A 21,591-nucleotide genomic window follows, 5' to 3' on the forward strand; every position below is an offset into this window, starting at 1 on the left:
CTTGACTAAGAACGTAATTGATGTTTCTCCATATTTCTATGTTATAACCTCAAGTTTTGTCTTTATGTAGTTTTAATGTTTTCATGTTATCACCTTTAATGAGGTTCTGAACTGTTTCAATCTTTTTATATACACTGATAGAATGGAAGCATCAACTTTGGTGATATTCTGCTCCTGAGGTTTAACATGACCAACATTTTCTGTTTTATATATATTTTGATAAAAGGAATGATGGAACAGGACCGGATTGGCATTAAAGGTCCTTCAAATAGATAATAATGATACTTATTAAATGGAATGCAGGGACTTCTTTGTCAGATTGGGCGGCAGCGAGATTTCTCTGAGACCTCCAGATGTTTTCTCCTACCTTTTAGGAGGGGTGGATTTTTTGATTGAAAGGGCTTAAGCTGACCTTTGGGTCGCCTCCTGTGACAGAGTTTGTTTGTTTGAAGGACATGGATGTTTGTCCATGATGGGTGAGCTATATGGCTGGAGAGTAGATGAATTTAGTATAATTTGCAAATAGGTTTAGTTTACCTAGTCTAACAGTTAAAATAATGTGTGCATAGAAACTTATATAGGATCCTAATTCATTAGTTGAGCCCAAAATTGAAGATCTAAACCAGAGCCATCATCTTGGGTTGCTTAATTTCTGTAAATAATTTTTTTTATTATTCCTTATATTCATTTACATTTTTTATTTCATTTAATCACTTTAAGTATATTACATATATTCTGGTATACTTATATGTTACATGTTAAGATTGTATACATATGAAAGAAAATTCTCTCTCAGCTGATAGGTTTTCACTTATTAAGGGCAGATGTTTGGAAGCATTTTACTTTATTAATTGTGCTCCTGGCATAGGAGAGCCTGTTCCTGTCAAAAGATAAAATAATAGCTTTGTTTTGTCCAACACTGCGAGTAAACTGTCCAAGTATAACTCAGACGTGGCAGAAGTGGAACGATTAAATGAAGTTGTTATAGTAAAACAGTCACGTAGGCTAGTTCTGATATCTTGCAGATGTGGTGTTATTCACATTATTCTGGGAATCGTTGCTAAGAATCTATGGTTATGTTTGCCTGTGGATTTGCAGTTAGAAAGTTATATTGGATTTGTTAAAAATTCCACATACACACCAATGTGAGGAATCTCAATAAAAACTCCCTGTATTTATCTAAAGGTTAGGAGTTTGCGATAAAGATGTTGTGCAAAGAATGCGTAATAAAAGTCCCCCGTGTAGACTGGGAAGATAGAAATGTAGTATCCCCAGTTGAAAAGATGTTCTCCCAAACTGATGGTTCACAATCCCTTTATTAAACAGCCTTGCATGTGAACACACCGTAAGAGCTATGAAATATATGGAATAAAAAACATCATTAGTAAATCAAATAGTTTGTTGCCTTTAACCCTTTGGATTATTTATTAACCATAAATTATCTTTTAACTTGAATTATTACATCCTTTTTATCCTTGACAATCTCTACATTGAGTGCTATTACCATGCATCTACCGTGTATATTTAATAAATCGTTTTTAACATTAACTTTTATACCTTTCATGTACCTTAAATAAAGTAAAATAGACCATATTGCAAATGTCAGTGACTTAACATAACATGTAACATCGATGAGTGTAAACCTTCGCATTGTTTGCAAGGCATGACTAATGCCCCTTTATCAGTGGCTTGATTTGGTCCACCCAGAACGGCTCTGCATGTCTTGTGTTGTATTTCATAACCAAACGGCAATCCTTTGCCTTCCCGTCACCTTTAACACTACCTATAAATTTAATATAAAACTGATTAATACACCGTAAGAATATATCAACTGTGTTGAAGGCTCACAGCCCACATTCTTGTTGGCCTTGCCATCTTTTTCACAACATATGTGTTTAACTTAGAGTCCCAGGAGGAGGAAGTGTGCACACGGGAGTTCTCCCTGTAAGGGATGGGTTAAATGCAGAGGACAAATTTCGTTGTAATGTACATGTGCAATGACCAATAAAGATAATAATAATAATTATTATTATTATATGATGTAAGGGCTAAATTGTCGTACATTTGCATGTGAAAATATGTGACTTTGAAAACTTAATGTCTTTCCAAATTACAGTGAATTTTCCATAACCTAAGTAATATTTTTTCTCAGTCAGTTCATTGGCATTAACCCTGAAGGAGGAACCAAAAAGCCAAAGGGAAAGATCTCATCAAAACAAACTGGCCAGCTGTTGCAGAAGAGGCATGTTCATGTCAACCCTCGTGTGTCCACTCTTATGTTCAAGTTAATAGACTTCCAATGGAACGTCTGATGTGGTACTTTTACTTGATATGGTCACCCTCCACGTTTTGTTGTCTTTCGCACGTCCTCTCTTTTCTGTCCTGTAAAAGTATTTTCTACCCTGGTCCTGAAGGCATTCTGTCCTAGATTTTCCACGTTTGCCTTTTTCAGCACAATGGATTTCAGTTATCTGACAGATTAATAGTCTCTTGCTGAACCGCAATTGGTCTACCTGACCTCTCTGGGACAGGATGGGGGAGGGGGAAGGAAGTGTAAATAAATAAATAAATAAAATGAAAAGCATAGCTGGGGTCAACTGGACCCCATCTGGGACAACAGGGAGGGGTGAGGGAATAAAATAAAATGAACATAACTGAGAAAATGAATGCATAGGTGGGGTCCAACGGATCAGTAAATAAATAAATAAATATCTACGCTACATAAACTTCCAGGGTTTGACTGGTTATAACTTTTTTTTCCACTTCCGCCTCTCTGCCTGCTCAGACGCTTTTCTCCTAAGCTCCCTGCTTATACTAATAAATTATTGTGGCCTAAAACCAGGTGTTTCAGTTTCATTGTCCAACCCCTGTATATTTCAATATATCAGAAACTTTGTCATATATTTGAAGATATATAGCAATACAAGGATGGACAACTAATTGCTCTATATTGATTTATATGTTTTAGAATACATTGCTGTGCATACAAAACTGAATTACATTACTGCATGTATGTTTATTACAACAAAGTATTTGTTTGAGTCAAGCAAGCTCAAAATTACATTTTGTATCACATTCATTGTATTTTACATTTTAAAGCCTATGGACCATATATGGCTACGTATGATTCATATATTGTGAAATGTAGATTACAGAACATAAGTTAAATCATTATTGACAGCAGCAAAAAATAAAGCAAACATTTCTTTGAGTCCACTTGCCTACATGACATGTCATCCTCAACAAGACATTTCAGTCCTCCACACTTAAACGTGGAGGTATACATGCATAAAAGTTGGCATAATGCGGCAGATCAACTAACATACATTTCCTGTTGAATGTCATCACATCAAAAACCTGCTTCCTGCCCTCTAACACTCTTTTCAAGCCAACTACATGTTCTAAATGTATCACTGAACTGTGTGATTTGTCATACTGTCTCCCAACAGCAAAACACATTCTGTTATGAAGTCTCTCTACCACAATGTAATAATACACAGTGATTATGTGTCCATTTTCGAACAAAACTGTGAAGCTGTTCCTTTTCGTTATTCTAATGAAATGCTCTGAGTAATACAGTTCTCCTCTGACTAAAGTTCTAGTGAAAATTTTCACAACTGTATCCGTGGTGACAGAAAGTGTATCTCTCATAGCCAGTATCTCTTCATTAGTAAATTTTCGTGCATAGTGTAAACCAAGGGTCACAACTTCATCTGCTACTCTTTCAAAGTGTTTCAGCTTTTTTTCACCAGTCAAGCTGTTATACAGCTGTATACATCCAGGCAAAACATTTTTCAATACACTGTTTTTCAAAAGAGACATCACTTGTCTATATGCAAATTGTTTCATTATTTGTAAAGGAACACACTGAGTGCCATGAAACATCTTCAGTATCTCCCCATTAGAAGACTCAAAAATATATCCTGAATGTGCCCACAATGGTCCCCAATAGAGTCTGGCAAATGAAAACATAAATGTACATTAAATGACACATTTTCCTTACCATAGAGTTTTTCAAACTGTTTGACAAACTCAACAACTAGTTTTTCACATTTTTGTAACCCCTCAGATGTGACAGTGTCCTTACATAGTAAGAACATGAAGGTAACAAGGATTAACCAGTGCTGGTAAAATGCATGAGGTACTATTCCCTTCAGCACAAAGATACTATAAAAAAGTGAGAAGTTCTGCCATTCACTGGCTTTCCAAAACTTTCTTTGCTTAAAAGAGCGGGGCACTCTTGTGATGTTGCAAGGTGGTTAATTCTCAAGAGTTGCTGGTCGAGCTCAGGAACACGATTACCGATATAGTATGGCTCCTCAGGGTGTTCACTATCCAGCCACATGCTTGTCATTTGCCGAACAACTCCAAGATGTACATTATGCATATGATCAGGAGGCATTCCAGATATGATGTCATAGTGTGGGATGTTGATAAGACATGTGGGCCCTTTAATGCCTCTCAGATTGTGTGGTACGTATAGCCTCCCTTGCATCAGTTAGGGTTGAAGCATGATCCCTTTTTTGAACGTCTTTGTATGGATAAACCCTAACAGTTCCATTTCCCTTTGGAACTTGTTCACCAGGATGTAGGCAGAAGCTGCACCCATAATGAACATTAAATTGGGTCATGTTTTGCAGAATGGGTCTGGCAACTGAATCACACATCATAACAGCTGCTATAACTTTGCAATGATTCACAGTGTTGTTTCTGTGTAACTTGAAGCCAACAGTTGACAATGACTGACAGTCTTGTGTGAATGGTTTTAAAAAATGTATTAACATTTGGCTTCTTAGTACCAAACCATAGGCCAAAAAGTAAAACGTTCTCTTTACGGACATGATAAGGAAGCTCATTTACCATCGCTTGTAATGGCCAAATTGCATACTGGGATGATTTGAATACTGGAACTCCATCACAATTCAAAGTTAAGGAGAACACATGAGGATTATCCATTGGGCCTCCATCTTTTTTCAAATTAAGATACATTTTACCACAACATATGTCATCATAATTTTCTGAATTACATGTGCCGTCTCCTGACTTGACCCAACATGCAATATCTTCTCTTTGAAGAAGATGTTCCAGTTGTGTTTGGATGGGTAAGTATAGGAAGAAATTTCCATTTTTCAGTGAGCTGTTTCTATCCCATGTAGAGTTACACACACAACACTGCCCCTCGGTGACTTGGTTGCCAATGTAATATTCACAGTTGGGACAGTTTATGTGACATTCTAGGTGACCTTGTATTGGCTTAAGCTCTTTTAAGAACAGATGCTTTGAAGTTAGAACATTTTCTGGGCAGTGGATATTAATCAAATCTAAAAGATCAGACAGGGCTACACCAGTAAGCAAGTGTCTCAAAGCATATGAAAGTATAAGTAAAAAACTCTGAGCGTTGGTTAGTCGTGAGCCTGTGTACAGTGGCTCATCATTTACTGGAGGAACCCTTTCATTAAAGCCTACTCCGAAATGTAATTGTTCATTTGCAGACTTGTCAGCGCTATCTTCCATGGGAAATTCTTCTCCACTGCCAAAGGATTCAGAGTCAGTATAAGACTGCCATAGTGGTTGAAACACACCAAAATCAACACAGTCCTCTAAGCTGAAGGCTGATGACTCTGTTGTTTGGCTCAAATGTGGAGGTAGTTCATCGGATTCAGGGTCTGCATGCAGGCTCTGTAATGGTAAAATACAGCAATTTCAAGGAATAGTTGACAAACATAAGCACTAGTAAATTTGCATAAAATTAAGACTTAACAAATATATTAAAGATGTGCCATTGTTGTTATACAGGGTACAAATAAGCCTTAGATAAATAAATAAAAAAGCTAGGAAAGCAAAATACCTAAAGTATGAAGACACGAAACTCATATGTGAGATCATTGCCCTGATAGAATTACTTACTGTAATGTCATCACCATCATGTGCATTTTCAGATCTGTTGTCAAAGGAATCCTGATCCAGATTCTGTTGTGTAAAAATAAAGAAGTCTTAGAGGAAGGGCTTTCAGTGAAATAGTCATCAACAGAAACCTGTAGATTTGTTGTACTGTTAGTTATCAGAGACTTACTTACTGTCATCCCACCACCATCATCATGTGTGTCTTCTGAGCCACTGTTAGTGTTGTAGTCAGAGGAATCCTGATCCAGATACTGTTGTGTAAGAATGTAGGACATCTTTAGCTGAAGCATGTCTATGGTATACATGGCGCTCTCTCTCTGTCTACCCTTAACCTTTCCCTAGTATAGCGCCCTGAGTTCGACTATTTTCTATTATTTCCCTCAGTAAATGTTTGCTTCAGTCATTCAAATTCTCACCCCCTTTCACTATGTGAGACCAAATAACCAAACAATGTTTCTAAACAATCTCTAATTTACTGATAAAAGCATAACTCACTCTTGTCTCCATCTCCCTTCCTGTGGCATGTAAGGAGGGAAAAGCACTTAGAGCTGACATGAGTGATAAACAATACAAAAGTTTTCAAACCCTAACACCCCATGACTGTGGATGGTACACAGTGCCAAATGAGTGTTTTAGTCCAGACATTTTTCCACTTCCTTGAGTTCCTCATTTTTTAAAATGTGTTCCATTGTCAGACCTTATTTTAGCTGGGAAACCGTGTCTAGGGATATAATGATTTATCAAACACTTTACCACAGATTTGCTGTCTTCCTTTTTTGTAGGCCACTCCTCCGGCCATCCAATAAATGCATCCACACACACCAACAGATATCTGAACCCATTTACTCTCTCAGTCATGTCTGTATAATCAATGATAACCTCTTTTCCTGCTATTGGGTCTACTGGGAACTTTCCAGGTGCTGGTTTCAAGGTTGGTCTGGCATTGAACTGCCTGCACATCTAACATGAATTAATCTAATGCACTGCCATTGGTTTCAAAAGAGGATGCCACCAGTGTTCAAGATTTTTCAACATTTGCATTGTTCCCACATGTCCTACTCCATGCGCTTCTTCTAGAGCTACTTTGGTAAGACCTGGTGGCAAGATGGGACGTCCATCTGGGCTTCTCCAGAGACCATTCTGATCTTGTGAGCCCCCTCGTGTCTTCCAAACTGATTTTTCCTCAGGAGAGGCCCCCTTTTGTAGTTTCATTACTTCTTCCACGGTGGGTTCTGGTGTCCACCCTGCTTCTGAACACAGCATTATGTGCCTGGGCTGATATCCTGCACACTGTTTAGATGCCCGGTCAGCGGCCTGATTACCTTGTGCTACTCTGGTGTTAATGCTGTCATGTCCTCTGCATTTAATGACGGCTACTTCTTGAGGGAGCAACATAGCTTCAGCCAACTTTCTCATTTCCTGTTCATGTTTAATGGGTTTCTGTCCTGCAGTTCTGAATCCTGTCCTCAGCCTGTACTGTGACAAAATCTGTCCCTGTGTCTTCCACAACCGCGTATGCTGCCTTAAGTCTTTCTGTGTCATGTCTGAAGCAGCACCCGTCTGTGTATAGGTTTTGGGTGTCTGTTAGGGATGTACTTTGTAGATCTGGTCTGATTTTTTCATTAAACTCCACTTTTTCTGCACAGACATGTGGCGTACCGGTAGTTATTCTATCTGCCATGTTTATCCCTTCATGTGTGTATGTGATGTTTGTGCCTCCAAGATTTTGCTGAGCCTGTGTTGTCTCAGAGCTGTCATGGTGAAACTTTGAGAGTTCACATATGCCACCACACTGTGAGTTGTTAAAACATTCAGAGGGTGTCCCATCACTAAGTGAACTGTTTTTTGAATTAATTTTGCCAACCCTACTGCATGTTGTGTATATTGTGGGTGGCGTTTTTCCATGTTATCCATCATTACTGAAATGTACATCAGCACTCTCCTCTCTCCCCCTTTTTTCTGAAACAAAACTCCATTTACTGGCAGTTTTGTTACAGAAACATCCAAATAAAATAGTGGTGTGGTGTAGTCTGGGAGCATAAGTTCTGCAGAAAAAGCATTAGCTAGATCAATACATGTGTACCACTGAGGTGAAAGTTCAAGGTTGGAGAGAACAACATAGGGATTTGGGATTTGGGACAGGAACAGTAGGAGTCACCCGAACTGAATTTATTGCTCTTAAATCATGTGCCATGCGGTATTTTCCAGTACCTTATTTCTCTACAGGAAGTATGGGTGTGTTCCATGCTGAGGCTGAGGTGTCTAACACACCTGCTGCCTTCAGGCCTTCAATAGTGTCTCTGACGCCTTCCTGAGCTTTTTTTTTTTTTTTTTTTGCGGATACTGTGGAACCCAAATAAGCAAGGGAGATGCAACCTGAAAAGAAACTTAAGTTGGTGACTGAGGTGTCCTGCCAGTCCCCAGCTGCCAGAGCGCTTTACTGCTCCTCCCAATTCCTTAGCTTGATGCTCAGGATGCAAAGAAAGAGAAACATGAGAAACAGCTTCATCTGACAGTAAATACCATTCTGCTTGGTCAGGTGTTAAATCAACTGTTGCAGCCACACCCTCAGGAGCCACATAAATATTTTTGGATGAAATAAACCATGTCCTACCTTCAACTGTTTCATTAAACAAATCCTGGTACCATTCAGTGTGACAACGGTCGTAGAACAGAGTGACATGGGGCGGGTCAGGCGGAGAGGTGTAGAGGCAGAGACTTTGAATCCAGGGTTTCCACAGCTGATACACAAAGAAGATGCTGCTTGGAGAAGAAGGTGCGGTCAGCAGTCCCCAGTAGATGTCAGCATATTCCTCTGCAACTGGCTGTAAAAAATATTGTCCATGCTGAAGCATTTGTCCACATGCCAAAAAGGAACCATCTGGAAAGGTTACCGTTAAGCCATCAGTACCACACAGCACTGATGCTCCCAGCTTCACTAATAAGTCTCTGCCCAGCAAATTAACAGGTGTGCTGGGTGAACACACAAAAGAGTGAATTACTCTCTGAGTCCCTATCTGAACAGGAGGTGGTACAGTCACAGGCAGAATTTATGCAGCCCCTGAGAAGCCCATCACAGAAATAGTCTTGGTAGAAAGCAGTGGTTTAGGAGGTTGCTGTGTTATGGTGGAATAAGTAGCTCCAGTGTCCACTAAAAATTCAGACAGTTCTCTCCCACCTTTGCAGGCAACATGGGATCTGCTGTGCCCATGCTGCCTTGGTCCTCCTCAGGGGCGTCAGTATGGGCTGTCGTGCCCAATGTCCAGACTGACCGCAGTTGTAGCACACATCTCCCAGTGCCCTGCTGGCTCCACCCCGTCCTCTGGGCGCCCCGCACCATCCACCATTGACCAACTGACCACCAACATGCCATCCGCCTCCATGACCGCCTCTATACCTGTAATTATAAAAATAGATAGGGTGGAAGAGGGGGTAACCCCCCTCCTTGCCACTGATCAGTCACAGACGTAGGGGTGTGTGTTGATGGAGATGCAGCCGGAGGAACAGGTTGAGGTGCAGCTAACGTTACATTTTCAGTTTTATCACTTTTTCTCTTATTTAATTTGTCTTTGGCCTCTTTAAGCAGCATTTTAAGGAGCTGATTCTGTAAATGCTCTTTCTCCTCTTTTCTTTTTCTCTGCCTCCTGAGCTGTATGTAAATGGTGAATTAAATGTTTTCCCCACTTTGTGAAGTCTGTTCCCTGCAAATCAGGATTATTTTTCATCTTTTGACACATGTCAACAGGAACTCCTTTTAATATGGCTTTTTAAACAGCTGTCCCATTCCTGTCCCATCACCCTTAGGATTAACTCCTAAATGTGTTTTTTCTAACTGCTTCTCAACCAGTTCAGCGTCTCCTTCCTTTTTCTGTTTTGCAGAACAGGGCTGTTTAGTTAATCAGATTTTATTTCTCATCCACGTGTCCACTCCAGCACTAATGTGCTCTTTAGGATGCTGATTAGTGTCCCAATCAAATTGAGGGACTGCAACGGGGCGGATACTTATTTCTTATGGCCTTCCCTAGGCCTGTCATTACACGTGTCAGGGGTGTGTCATCAGGGTCCTTACTGCAATCAGCATACTGTTCTATCTCCCTAGCCACCGAGGGGCGCACACATTGTCCCAAAATTGCTCTAAAGTCACCCAAGGCCAGTGTCATGCCTTTAATCAATGTATCTAATTCCTGTAACCAGAACCGTCCGCATCCTACAATAGGTGGCAACTTATCCACTAATGCCTGTACATCTCCCAATAAAAATGGAACATAATTTGTCATTCCAACTGATGAAGTCAACAACGGACATTGAAATCTGGATGGACCGCTCTGGCTACGAGTAGTCATGGTGTGTGTTCTTCCAGAATCTTTAAACTGTTTTTCTGTCATCTGTTGAGAAGCTTTCTCATATACAGGTCCTTCTCAAAATATTAGCATATTGTGACAAAGTTCATTATTTTCCATAATATCATGATGAAAATTTAACATTCATATATTTTAGATTCATTGCGCACTAACTGAAATATTTCAGGTCTTTTATTGTCTTAATACGGATGATTTTGGCATACAGCTCATGAAAACCCAAAATTCCTATCTCACAAAATTAGCATATTTCATCCGACCAATAAAAGAAAAGTGTTTTTAATACAAAAACCGTCAACCTTCAAATAATCATGTACAGTTACGCACTCAATACTTGGTCGGGAATCCTTTTGCAGAAATAACTGCTTCAATGCGGCGTGGCATGGAGGCAATCAGCCTGTGGCACTGCTGAGGTCTTATGGAGGCCCAGGATGCTTCGATAGCGGCCTTTAGCTCATCCAGAGTGTTGGGTCTTGAGTCTCTCAACGTTCTCTTCACAATATCCCGCAGATTTTCTATGGGGTTCAGGTCAGGAGAGTTGGCAGGCCAATTGAGCACAGTGATACCATGGTCAGTAAACCATTTACCAGTGGTTTTGGCACTGTGAGCAGGTGCCAGGTCGTGCTGAAAAATGAAATCTTCATCTCCATAAAGCTTTTCAGCAGATGGAAGCATGAAGTGCTCCAAAATCTCCTGATAGCTAGCTGCATTGACCCTGCCCTTGATAAAACACAGTGGACCAACACCAGCAGCTGACACGGCACCCCAGACCATCACTGACTGTGGGTACTTGACACTGGATTTCTGGCATTTTGGCATTTCCTTCTCCCCAGTCTTCCTCCAGACTCTGGCACCTTGATTTCCGAATGACATGCAGAATTTGCTTTCATCCGAAAAAAGTACTTTGGAACACTGAGCAACAGTCCAGTGCTGCTTCTCTGTAGCCCAGGTCTGGGGAATACGGAACCTGTAGCCCATTTCCTGCACACGCCTGTGCACGGTGGCTCTGGATGTTTCTACTCCAGACTCAGTCCACTGCTTCCGCAGGTCCCCCAAGGTCTGGAATCGGCCCTTCTCCACAATCTTCCTCAGGGTCCGGTCACCTCTTCTCGTTGTGTAACGTTTTCTGCCACACTTTTTCCTTCCCACAGACTTCCCACTGAGGTGCCTTGATACAGCACTCTGGGAACAGCCTATTCGTTCAGAAATTTCTTTCTGTGTCTTACCCTCTTGCTTGAGGGTGTCAATAGTGGCCTTCTGGACAGCAGTCAGGTCGGCAGTCTTACCCATGATTGGGGTTTTGAGTGATGAACCAGGCTGGGAGTTTTAAAGGCCTCAGGAATCTTTTGCAGGTGTTTAGAGTTAACTCGTTGATTCAGATGATTAGGTTCATAGCTCGTTTAGAGACCCTTTTAATGATATGCTAATTTTGTGAGATAGGAATTTTGGGTTTTCATGAGCTGTATGCCAAAATCATCCGTATTAAGACAACAAAAGACCTGAAATATTTCAGTTAGTGTGCAATGAATCTAAAATATATGAATGTTAAATTTTCATCATGACATTATGGAAAATAATGAACTTTATCACAATATGCTAATATTTTGAGAAGGACCTGTAAATCATGCACTTTTGTTTCCAATAGTGTAACCCCTCTTAAAAGTCTAAATGTTTCTTGTGCTTCTGTCTCTCTTAGGCCCTACTTCAGCTCTTTTGCTTCAACTTTACACTTTATTCCACCAAGTCGCCCTTTCTCATCAGCTTTAATCAACCAACTTTCTTTATCCTTCAGATACCTCTTATATCTACCTAATGGTTCTCTGTCATTCATTCCTACTCCTCCTTCAACAATCAATCTCTCCTGCCATGTTGAACAACTTGTCTTTTTTTTTTCTTTTTTCGGTTCACGCTATGGCAATACAGTTTGTAATATAATCACTGCTTCTACAGTCACTCACACTCAAGTGCAGCCATTCGCAGTCGCTCATTTGTATTCTCTCCTCACTCATATGCATAGTAAATCCAGTTAGACAAATACGAAAACACAACAGGCAACAAATATTTTTACGCAATATATCATTTCTTTACCATAATCCATTATTTCAACCAACAAATATTTTACCCAAAACTGATCAAGAATGTAAATTTAAGAGAAAACATATCTATTCCACAACACCACCTACACTATTAGCAGGCAAAAGGAGAATAAATATAGATCTCCTTACCTTTTGTTTTGGGTCGACCCTGTGGTGTTGTAGAACGACGTCTGCCTCGTAGTCAATTAATTATCCTTTAGTTAGTGCCAAATCCCTCTCCTTTTTTGCATTTTTTTTTAAACAAAACCATTTGCGAACACTCTCTATCTGTCTTGTTCTTTCCATCTTATGACAATTACTATGCTTTTTTTCTAAAAGATATATTTAATACGTTATCTCAGTCACTCACTCATTCAATTCTGACCAACCTCCAAGACATTAGAACACATTCAACCCCCAAAAGCCTGTTTTTAGTGGCCAGTGTGTGTGTGTGTCTCACAGCTCATGGACTTAAACTATAAATCTTGTCTAATATTTGCCGGAGTGTTGTGTGTCCAACTCATGCACTTTTCTAACTCTAACAAGTCTGTTGTTGGTTATTTCTCCAACTTAACAGCTCTTGACCGGTCTTACAGTTATAATAACTGCTGTTCACAGCTCTTTAAGAAAAACATGTCAAACTCACAGAACTTTCTATATCTTACAGTGTTATTTCAACCGCTTATATTGTTCCGTCTAAGTTTATGTGTTTATAATCTGAATTTTCACAGATAAATATTTCGTTACTCATCAAAAGCAGCAATCAGCAGTCTATCCGTAAGATTTCCAGATAGAAAACTGCATTCAGTCACCTACTTATGAGAGAGCTGCTCTCCACAGCTGCTTCTCCAGTCATACACAACTTTTCACTCACTCCTAACAAGTCTGTAACACAGATTATTTCCTCTGCGCACAGCTCATGAGTTTTTTACCAAAAAGCCTGGTCCTGCTGAATTTTATGTCAGCTCGCAGTTCATCACTTCACAGGACTTATTCTTAGACTATGTGTTTGTGCTTTTATTACGTCTGTAATCTGGTTTTACTGAGGCAGAACTCACGTAAAACACAGCATTCACACCCAAGTGTTTGTGCCTGATCTCAGTGTATTTACTTTTCTATAGAATTTGAGGTTTATCAATTCCTCAGGCCTCAAACCTAGCTAACAGTAGACCTCCGTCGAGGACGTACTCTGAACTACCACGTTCGAGAAACTACTATATTTTTCCACACAATACCACCATTAAGTCTTGTAATTCTCTTAAAACAACATCTTATTCACCAGTTTAAAACAACCTCCTATTCACCAGTTTAAATCCTAGTCAACTTTTATGACACTCTTTTTCTTAAGTTTTGGCTGACTCAGACTTACTTAGACATCAGACACAATATTAATTTAGCCTATCAAAAATCCAGAAGCAGAGTTTTGATTAAACAGGTTCTGCTTACCTGTTTTGTAGTTTTGGCTAGCCCGTGTCTGATGCCTGTTGGTCCTCGTCAGTGGTCCGGATTTCTTTCGCCTGTTGTTCCAAATCCCGGACGAGCCCCCAATTGTTGAAGCCGTCTCTGCTTCCCCGGATCCGTTGATATGGGTACAGGTTTCAAAGAGTGAAATAAACACAAGTACAATCTACTTATGTCCGCCTCTGCAGAGTGAGAGATGGAGAGCCAAGCAGCTGCAAACCCAACTTTGATCAACTCTTGCTTCCAGCTCGTTTTATTCAGTCTCAAGGGTGTGTTCAACATATACATATATCATGTCACACATGTATAACATAACATAACAGTCCCTTAGGTCCAAATAAGGAATACTTCTGATTGTAACATGCAACTCATCCTCCCCTGTTTCTGGCCTTCCCTGTCCTCTTCTAATTTATGACCTTGCACTCTCTATGCTTCTCACTCCCTAGGCCCCTTCTATGCTTCACACATTGCAGTTACACACATAGATAGTTTATATTACACACATAGACAGTTTATATTCTATAATTGCCACTTTACTTTTGCGACCACCCCTGATATCACCCGTTCAGTAGATTGAGCCCAGATTCTCAGAGAGTGCCCACCCTTTATCTCTTCATGTTCTAATGCTTGCTCCAACAGATAGCGCAACTTCTGGGAGTTGGTCCCAATAATTACAGGAACTGAATCAGGGCTCTTTGGATCAGGACATACAAGGGCTAACACTAAAACTGTCTCTGATGTCCATTTAGAACAGGCTGGAAGCCCTACATCCACAGCCACATACCCCAAGTATGGATAATCAGTATCACTCAAGCCCCATATTGCTAGGTCTTTAAGGGGGTGGATTGGAATGCTGACAATATGGTTAGAATACCAGCTCTCGAATATGATAGTGGCCCTTGATCCTCTGTCAAGGAGAGCTTTGCACGGCTGTCCTTCAATAGTCACATCGACCATCATGGAGGGGCCGATTAATCTTTTCAGAAGACAATCGGACAGGACAGTGTGCACTGAGCTTTGCTTAACTGAGCCAACCTCTTTTGCGTCATCCTTTCTCTTAATTTCCCTGATTTCGTCTTTACTCTTTCGGAGAGTACATAGTAATTTCTGGATAACTTTTGTGGTGTTCTCAGGAGCTTTACAGCGGGACGCAATATGACCACCTTCCCCACACCTGTAACAGAAATAGTCTTCTAAGCCAGTTCTGGTGGGTCACTTTTCATACCCACTTTGTTGCCCTCTTTCTGTTTTTAGAAAAGGTGGTGTAATAGGACTATGTGAAACTGACATAACAGTTAACAGTTAGCTGTTAAACTTGCTGTTTCAGCATTTTAACTTCACCACTGCCCTCATCCTTTGTGCATCTCTTGTTTTCTTTACATTTTTGCCATGCAAGTCCATCAGACTTTTTAGCTGTTAACTCAGCTAACTGGGAACGGAGTTCTCTGATTTCTGTTTTTAACTCCTGGACTTCGACACTTTTGGATTTTGCATCGTCATCTACTCTCACTGGCCTCACTGTTGTAGCTAGTTTACGCCGTGACATTTCGTATTCTTCCTCTTCCTTCATTTCATTTAATAGCTTTAAGAAAGTCGGAGGCTTTTCTCTTCTCTCCTTGAGTCTGAGGTGTAACAACATTATATCTGATTCGGCAGCATCCCTTATAAGCTGGTCAATTCTGGCGCGACCAGCTTTATGGCCTGGAAGACCTCCCTTTTTCACAACTTTGGTTAGTAAACGTTCCAATCTTCTCAGAAAGTCTGACAGTTTTTCTTTGGGCTGCTGATGTAAACTTCTGAAGGCAAAGTATAAATTTTCTCCAGATTCAAGTTTTCCAAAAGCACTCTCCATTGCTTCCACATACTCCTCAGCACTTGCTTCTGGTTCATTTTGTCGTACAGCCTGAACTATTTCTAGTGCAGGCCCTTTTAGGCTCTCCACTATTCTTTTACGCTTCTCTTTGTCAGAACAATCACACTCTTCAATTATCAGGCGAGCTTGCTCAAGCCAGTGCTCCAGATTTTCTTCTCCAGCAGGTGTAGGAAAATTTCCTGAGAATTTGCGCAGGCGACGGAAAGCAGTGTCCTCATTAACAGGTCTCATAGTTTTTCCTAACAGGTCACCAACAGCTTGAATGATTGATTCAGGTGAATTTGCTTGCGGCACGCCTCCATATAGAAATGCAGACACATCCTCTCTTGACCTCCCTTCTTCTCTCATCAGGCTTTGCAGCTTTGAAAATAAATCTTCTTTAGTCCTTGCCGGCTGATTTATAAGAAGAACTTTCCACGGGGAGTCTCCATTTGCTGGTTTCAGGTAGGGTGGAATGTGGTCTTCATTTACCTCACAACGGCACTCACAAAGTACTAAACTAAGACTAGTTTTTGGGTCAGTCTGAGTATTTCTCACTCTTACTTTTCCAAATGCCTTTACTGTCTGTGCTATCTCTTCAATGTCAGCTACTTCAACCTCAGTAGGAACATCACACAACACAAACGCATGTAGAGGATCTATATCAGCTTCTCTGCACCAAGTAGCTGAGCACCAGCTTAACTTAGCGTTCAACACTTGTTCCTCGGCCAACATTTTGTTTTCAATATTCCGAATGAAATTTACTAAAACATTTTATCCCTATGTATTTTCAAAAAACAATACTCATTATTTAGGGAAACAAATCCCAGCGGTGCTTCCAATATGTAGCGCTTCCCTTAACCTTTTCCCTAGGATAGCGCCCTGAGTTCGACTATTTTCTATTATTTCCCTCAGTAAATGTTTGCTTCAGTCATTCAAATTCTCACCCCCTTTCACTATGTGAGATCAAATAACCAAACAATGTTTCTAAACAATCTCTAATTTTTTAGAGATGTAAAAGAAAATATTTGAAAGACAAGATTAAGGCAGAGTTTGTAACAAATTAGTTCAACCTTCTTTAACAGGTATGTTAATCCAACTTCACTTGAAACCAAACTAAGTCTTAGCATGTAGATACTAATATTTGGATACTTCCCAAGTAATCTTTGCAAATACAACATACAATTTTTACAGTACCTACAAACAAAATTTAACCTGTGGATCCACAGCTGGTAACATATAAAAACGAACCCAAATAAAAATCAGCGCTGTTCACTGTTCAACCAAATTACCATATGTGCATTAACCCCTCGTTGCAGGCCTGATTGTTGCTCGGGGGCGGTGTGGCTAAAAACGATGCAGCCCGTTCACTCTGTTGAGCTAAATAAAATAGTGAGTACTCACATAAACTCCAGAGTAGTGTTCGGGTCCTTATGTGTCACCTCCCAATCGTATGCTGCATCTATTCAACGAACCCAGCTGAAGCGATGACTCAAACCCACTGTTGCATCCCACGTTGCCAGAGGAGCTACCAGGTTTTCTCGGTAACCTGGAGCGCTATCTGGGTACTGCGGTGGGGAATCTTCCGGTGCAATCCACCGTAGTGGCAAGATCGGCTATTAACTGAAGACCCAGCTTTGTCCCACGTTGCCAGAGGAGCTACCAGGCTTTTCCGGTCACCTGGAGCGCTATCTGGTGCTGCGGTGTCTCGCACTTCTTTTCAGCCTGCTTCGATACACAGCTAGCTCACTATCTAAATTAAGCAATCCATAGTTTCATTTAGTCTTGTTGCTTACTGTCCTGTCTCTTGTAGGGCAGTTACAATCATGCCTCTCTACACACTCTCCCCTCCAATTCCAACTTTTTTCAAGTCCAGACTCTCTCTCCCCCCCTTCTCAATGCTCCTCTCCTCAGCCAATCAGAATTCAAAATGATGGCTCATTCATTTATACATCCAATTGGCTATGTGCACAATATGGCGACTGCTAACTTCCGGTCAAAAGTTGTGAGGGCGGGAACGTCCGGGTAAACGTCCCTGCCATTCAGGTTGGATTATTTTGATAGCAACCAGTGGAAAGAAATAGGTATGTCAATTGTCCAGAGGAAAAAACAATGCTATCAGCGTGTGAGTGGATCGTCGCTACACTGTTGTGTACCTCAATGTTCGTGTTCCTCATGCTATAATTCTAAAGTTAGCTTTCACAGCTTCCCTGCTGATAATGTAGCACGTCAGCAATGGCTAGCCAAAATCCGGAGGGATAACTTTAGTCCCACTAGAGACACACGGGTATGTAGCCGACATTTCTTACCCGAGGATCTGATAGATACACCGGGGGGGAGGAGATGGTTAAAAAGGGGTGCTATTCCCATTTTTTTTGAGTGGAACAACAACTCATTGCCTGAGAAAAGACCCGGTGTGTGGGACCGTAGGCCTCGGGAGGAATCTGTCGCTGCAGATCCGCATATGGACCCTTCTGAATCGGAGATTGTGTTTGTAGCTCCTGATCATGATTACTGTGTTTCACTGAAAACCAGAGTAATGGCCAATGAGTTACAGATTGAAATGCGGCTCTGCACAAGAGAATTGAACAGCTACAGAGTCAAGTGGAAGGACTGCAGCTGCGGATCCGTTTTGGTTTGGAGCGCTTTGCAGGCTCAGACGATGAAATCAGGTTCTATACCAGGTAAGTTTGTATTTTTGTGGGCTAATTATGCTGTGTTAACATATTGTGTTTTGTACTGTAGTATTCTGTACATGCATTGGCTCAATGTAATATATATATATATATATATATATATATATATATATATATATATATACATATATCGTCATTTAGCTTAACGGCGGGGTTTACAATAGGTTATGATATCAATTACTCCATATATGTTTTATTTTATTTACACAGATTTGCTTCATACAACCAGTTCCAATGTTTCTGGAAGCTTGTGGAGTCTGCTGTGAAGACCAAGATGATTCGGGTCACCAATACCAAGGCCTCCATAGCTGACTCTGACAGATTTCACACATACACGGTATGATGATTATTTTGTAGGTTAATGTGTGACAAACAGATCTGGAATAATCCATGCAGTGTGGTCAGAAAAGCAGTAATTAATGTGCAAAAGGACGATATCCATACCCAGATGTATTTTTAGCTGCATTTATAATATTGTTGCATTGTGATATTTAATTAATGCCAATTTTAGAGCTGATTGAGATTGAAGCTTTGTGATTTTACTCTCTTCTAGTGGAGTAACTAGGAACTACATGTGATTATAGTTGACATAATCAGGAGAAAACCACATTTTTATTAAATTTTTCATACCATGAATCACACTCTGAAAATGTCTTTTCAAAAGCATTTATAAACAGGTGTTTGTAAAAGTTGTATTGTTAGAGCTGTATTTTAATTTCTGTGCATTATGGTTTTGTGTCTTTTCTTCTTTTGAAGAAACTTCCTCCTATTGATGAGCTGTTCCTTTTCTTGATGTACCTGTCCTTGGGTCAGCCACACAGAGATCTTACTGAAAGGTTTGGCATCCACCGAACAACTGTAAGCAGGATCATCACTACATGGGCCAACTTTCTATACCACCTGCTTGGAAGCCAACGCCTCTGGTTGCCCAAGGAGGTGGTGCATGCTCGACTTCCAGCAGAGTTTGCTTCATACCCTGACACCTAGGTAGTGCTTGATTGCACTAAAATCTACTGCCAGACACCATCGGATCTCCTATTGCAGAGTGAGGTGTTTTCTGCATACAAGTCCCACTCTACACTCAAAGCCATGATCGGCATGGCACCTCTTGGTGCCATCACATTTGTCTCTGCCCTTTTTGCTGGATCCATGAGTGATTGTGAGATCTTCAAGCAATCAGGCATAACCAATGTATTAGAGCCAGACATGGCAATAATGGTTGACAAGGGCTTTCTAGTTGACAATCTGGCTCCCTGCAAAGTATATAGGCCAGCCTTCCTCTCAGGGAAAAATCAGATGAGCCCACATGATGTTCATGAGACTCAGTCCATTGCTCGGCTGAGGGTCCATGTAGAACGCTGCATCAGGAGAGTGAAGGAGAACAAACTTTTTGACCGCGTACTATCAGTGTCTGTGTGTGGGATCATTGATGAGCTCTTCAACGTGGCTTGCTACCTGGTAAATTACCAGTATGGGCCCCTCGTGAAGGCATGGGCAAGTTAAAGCAGTAAATACAATGTCAACAGTTAAATTCTCAGATGTTTAATGAAATGGTATAGATTTAGATGCGATGGCAAAAAGATAAATGTGGGTGCTGGTTAATTTTGTTTCTCAAACTGTTAAATAGGCTTCTTCAGGTGATATGTTCAATTAAAATACTTTGCAAAACTATGTTTCCATCCTTGTCGTGTACATGTCCTGGTTTCACACCCTGTAAAACAATAAAAAGAAATTATACCAGAAAATATTATAACATTAGCGACACCAAATATAGAACTGTATGGCATGTAATATCAAGATCACACTTACCATGGTCCTTGGTTTGTGCCGGCTCTGTTCCGATTCAGTACAGCTTAGTATAGGCGGCACATCAGTCAAATTCAGAGCAGAGTAGTGTGCGGTCTGGTACAGTAGTGCAACACTGTGATTGCACAACACAATACCAGCTGCACGGGAACACTCCACTTCGGCGATTTGTACAGGATAGCAGTCTTCAAACTTCATCTAAACACAAAATAAAAACTCAGCCAAAACTATAAAGGTATTACTTGGTAATTTTAGAACAAAATACAGGATTTCAGAGTGTTGGCTGTTTTTTGTGAACTTAATTGTATTTTGATTTGTACTCTGGGTTTACATTTGCTATTCTAAACTGTATTTTTAGCAAAGTGCAATTTTGATTATTTATGAGTGTCATTGCACATTAAATGAGTAATAATAATTATGTGATAAGAAAAAAACGTTGTTCACAGAGTATTGTTTCCCTGGGGCCCTAATATATCTGTGACTCAAATAAACTGCACACGTTATAAACCATTATAATCTGTTTGCCAACCAAACATGGAAGAACACAACAGTGATCACTCTTACAGGAACCTGTGCTGTGTTCAGTCTATAAACAGAAAAATAGCCAAAAGCAGAAAGAACTGGCCATTGCATTAACAATTTGAAATGGGGTTGAGAACTGAAGCCATTAGACACTAGCTTATGGGGTTCTCATGCAAGCTAACGCCAAAGCTAGATGTATGCACCTAATCAATCACTTTTCCAAACAGCTAGAAATGCTTACTACTTTACTGGTAAATGGACTGAACTTATATAGCGCTTTTCCAGTCATACAGACCACTCAAAGCGCTTTACACTAGCGCCACATTCACCCAATTGCACTCACTAACGCTTACACATTCATACACCGATACACAGATCAGTAGGCAATTTGAGGTTAAGTGCCTTGCCCAGGGGCACATCGACATATGGCAGGAGGAAGCTGGAATCGAACCCACAACCTTCTGATTGCAAGACGACTACTCTTCCTACTGAGCCACAGTTGTCTACACATCAGTGACATAAGAACCCCAAAATGTACTCCTGTTTTCGTGAAACAGACAACATTTCTTGTTATTGTTTCACCCTACTCTGAGTTCATGAGGCTTATCATGCTTTCGCATGGATCTGTAACAGACCGCCCTGATGCTCACTCTCCCTGATGAGTCTTTGTTGGACACTGTGGTTAAGACAATAAAACAGGGTAACAGGGTAGAAATCTGAAACTACGACTTTGAGGTTAGGTTAAAACAGACTTAATATAATTGCAGAAAGCAATAACGCATTAGTTTTAAAGTAGAAAGAAAGCTGTAAAGTAGATACGACCTAAAGCTAGTTAGCTGAACAGTGACTGAATGTGTTTAACACTTACCTTCATAGTTGTCAATGTAATTCAACACGTAAAACCTGAAGCCCTTTTC

General features: G+C 40.5%; 1 protein-coding gene and 1 long non-coding RNA gene across 4 annotated transcripts; one reads left to right on the forward strand and one right to left on the reverse strand.

The window, feature by feature from the left end:
• Window positions 1-2,940: 2,940 nt before the first annotated feature.
• On the reverse strand, window positions 2,941-17,535 carry LOC124881165. 3 transcript variants are annotated; one of them, XM_047386700.1, is made up of 5 exons: window positions 17,055-17,535; window positions 13,784-13,900; window positions 6,078-6,155; window positions 5,908-5,970; window positions 2,941-5,679 (listed from the first exon to the last, which is right to left on the reverse strand). In XM_047386700.1, the coding sequence occupies exons 3-5, from the start codon at window positions 6,081-6,083 to the stop codon at window positions 4,660-4,662; spliced, it is 1,089 nt and encodes a 362-aa protein (XP_047242656.1). In that variant the 5' UTR covers window positions 6,084-6,155; window positions 13,784-13,900; window positions 17,055-17,535; the 3' UTR covers window positions 2,941-4,659. The 3 variants fall into 3 exon arrangements, with proteins under 3 accessions (XP_047242656.1, XP_047242655.1, XP_047242657.1); XM_047386699.1 differs by lacking the exon at window positions 13,784-13,900; XM_047386701.1 differs by lacking the exons at window positions 13,784-13,900; window positions 17,055-17,535 and adding an exon at window positions 8,116-8,296.
• A 109-nt stretch (window positions 17,536-17,644) lies between these two features.
• On the forward strand, window positions 17,645-20,017 carry LOC124881175. The gene is made up of 3 exons (XR_007041553.1): window positions 17,645-18,334; window positions 18,557-18,683; window positions 19,103-20,017. It is a non-coding gene; the product is annotated as an uncharacterized LOC124881175 (long non-coding RNA).
• The last annotated feature ends 1,574 nt before the right edge of the window (window positions 20,018-21,591 follow it).

Source organism: Girardinichthys multiradiatus, chromosome 14 (assembly GCF_021462225.1).
Source record: "Girardinichthys multiradiatus isolate DD_20200921_A chromosome 14, DD_fGirMul_XY1, whole genome shotgun sequence".
Taxonomy (NCBI): domain Eukaryota; kingdom Metazoa; phylum Chordata; class Actinopteri; order Cyprinodontiformes; family Goodeidae; genus Girardinichthys; species Girardinichthys multiradiatus.

Coding starts and splice junctions, on each gene's coding strand:
- LOC124881165 (XM_047386699.1), bottom strand. Junction 5,680..5,907: donor ATGATGGTGATGACATTACA/GTAAGTAATTCT, acceptor TTACCATTACAG/AGCCTGCATGCAGACCCTGA.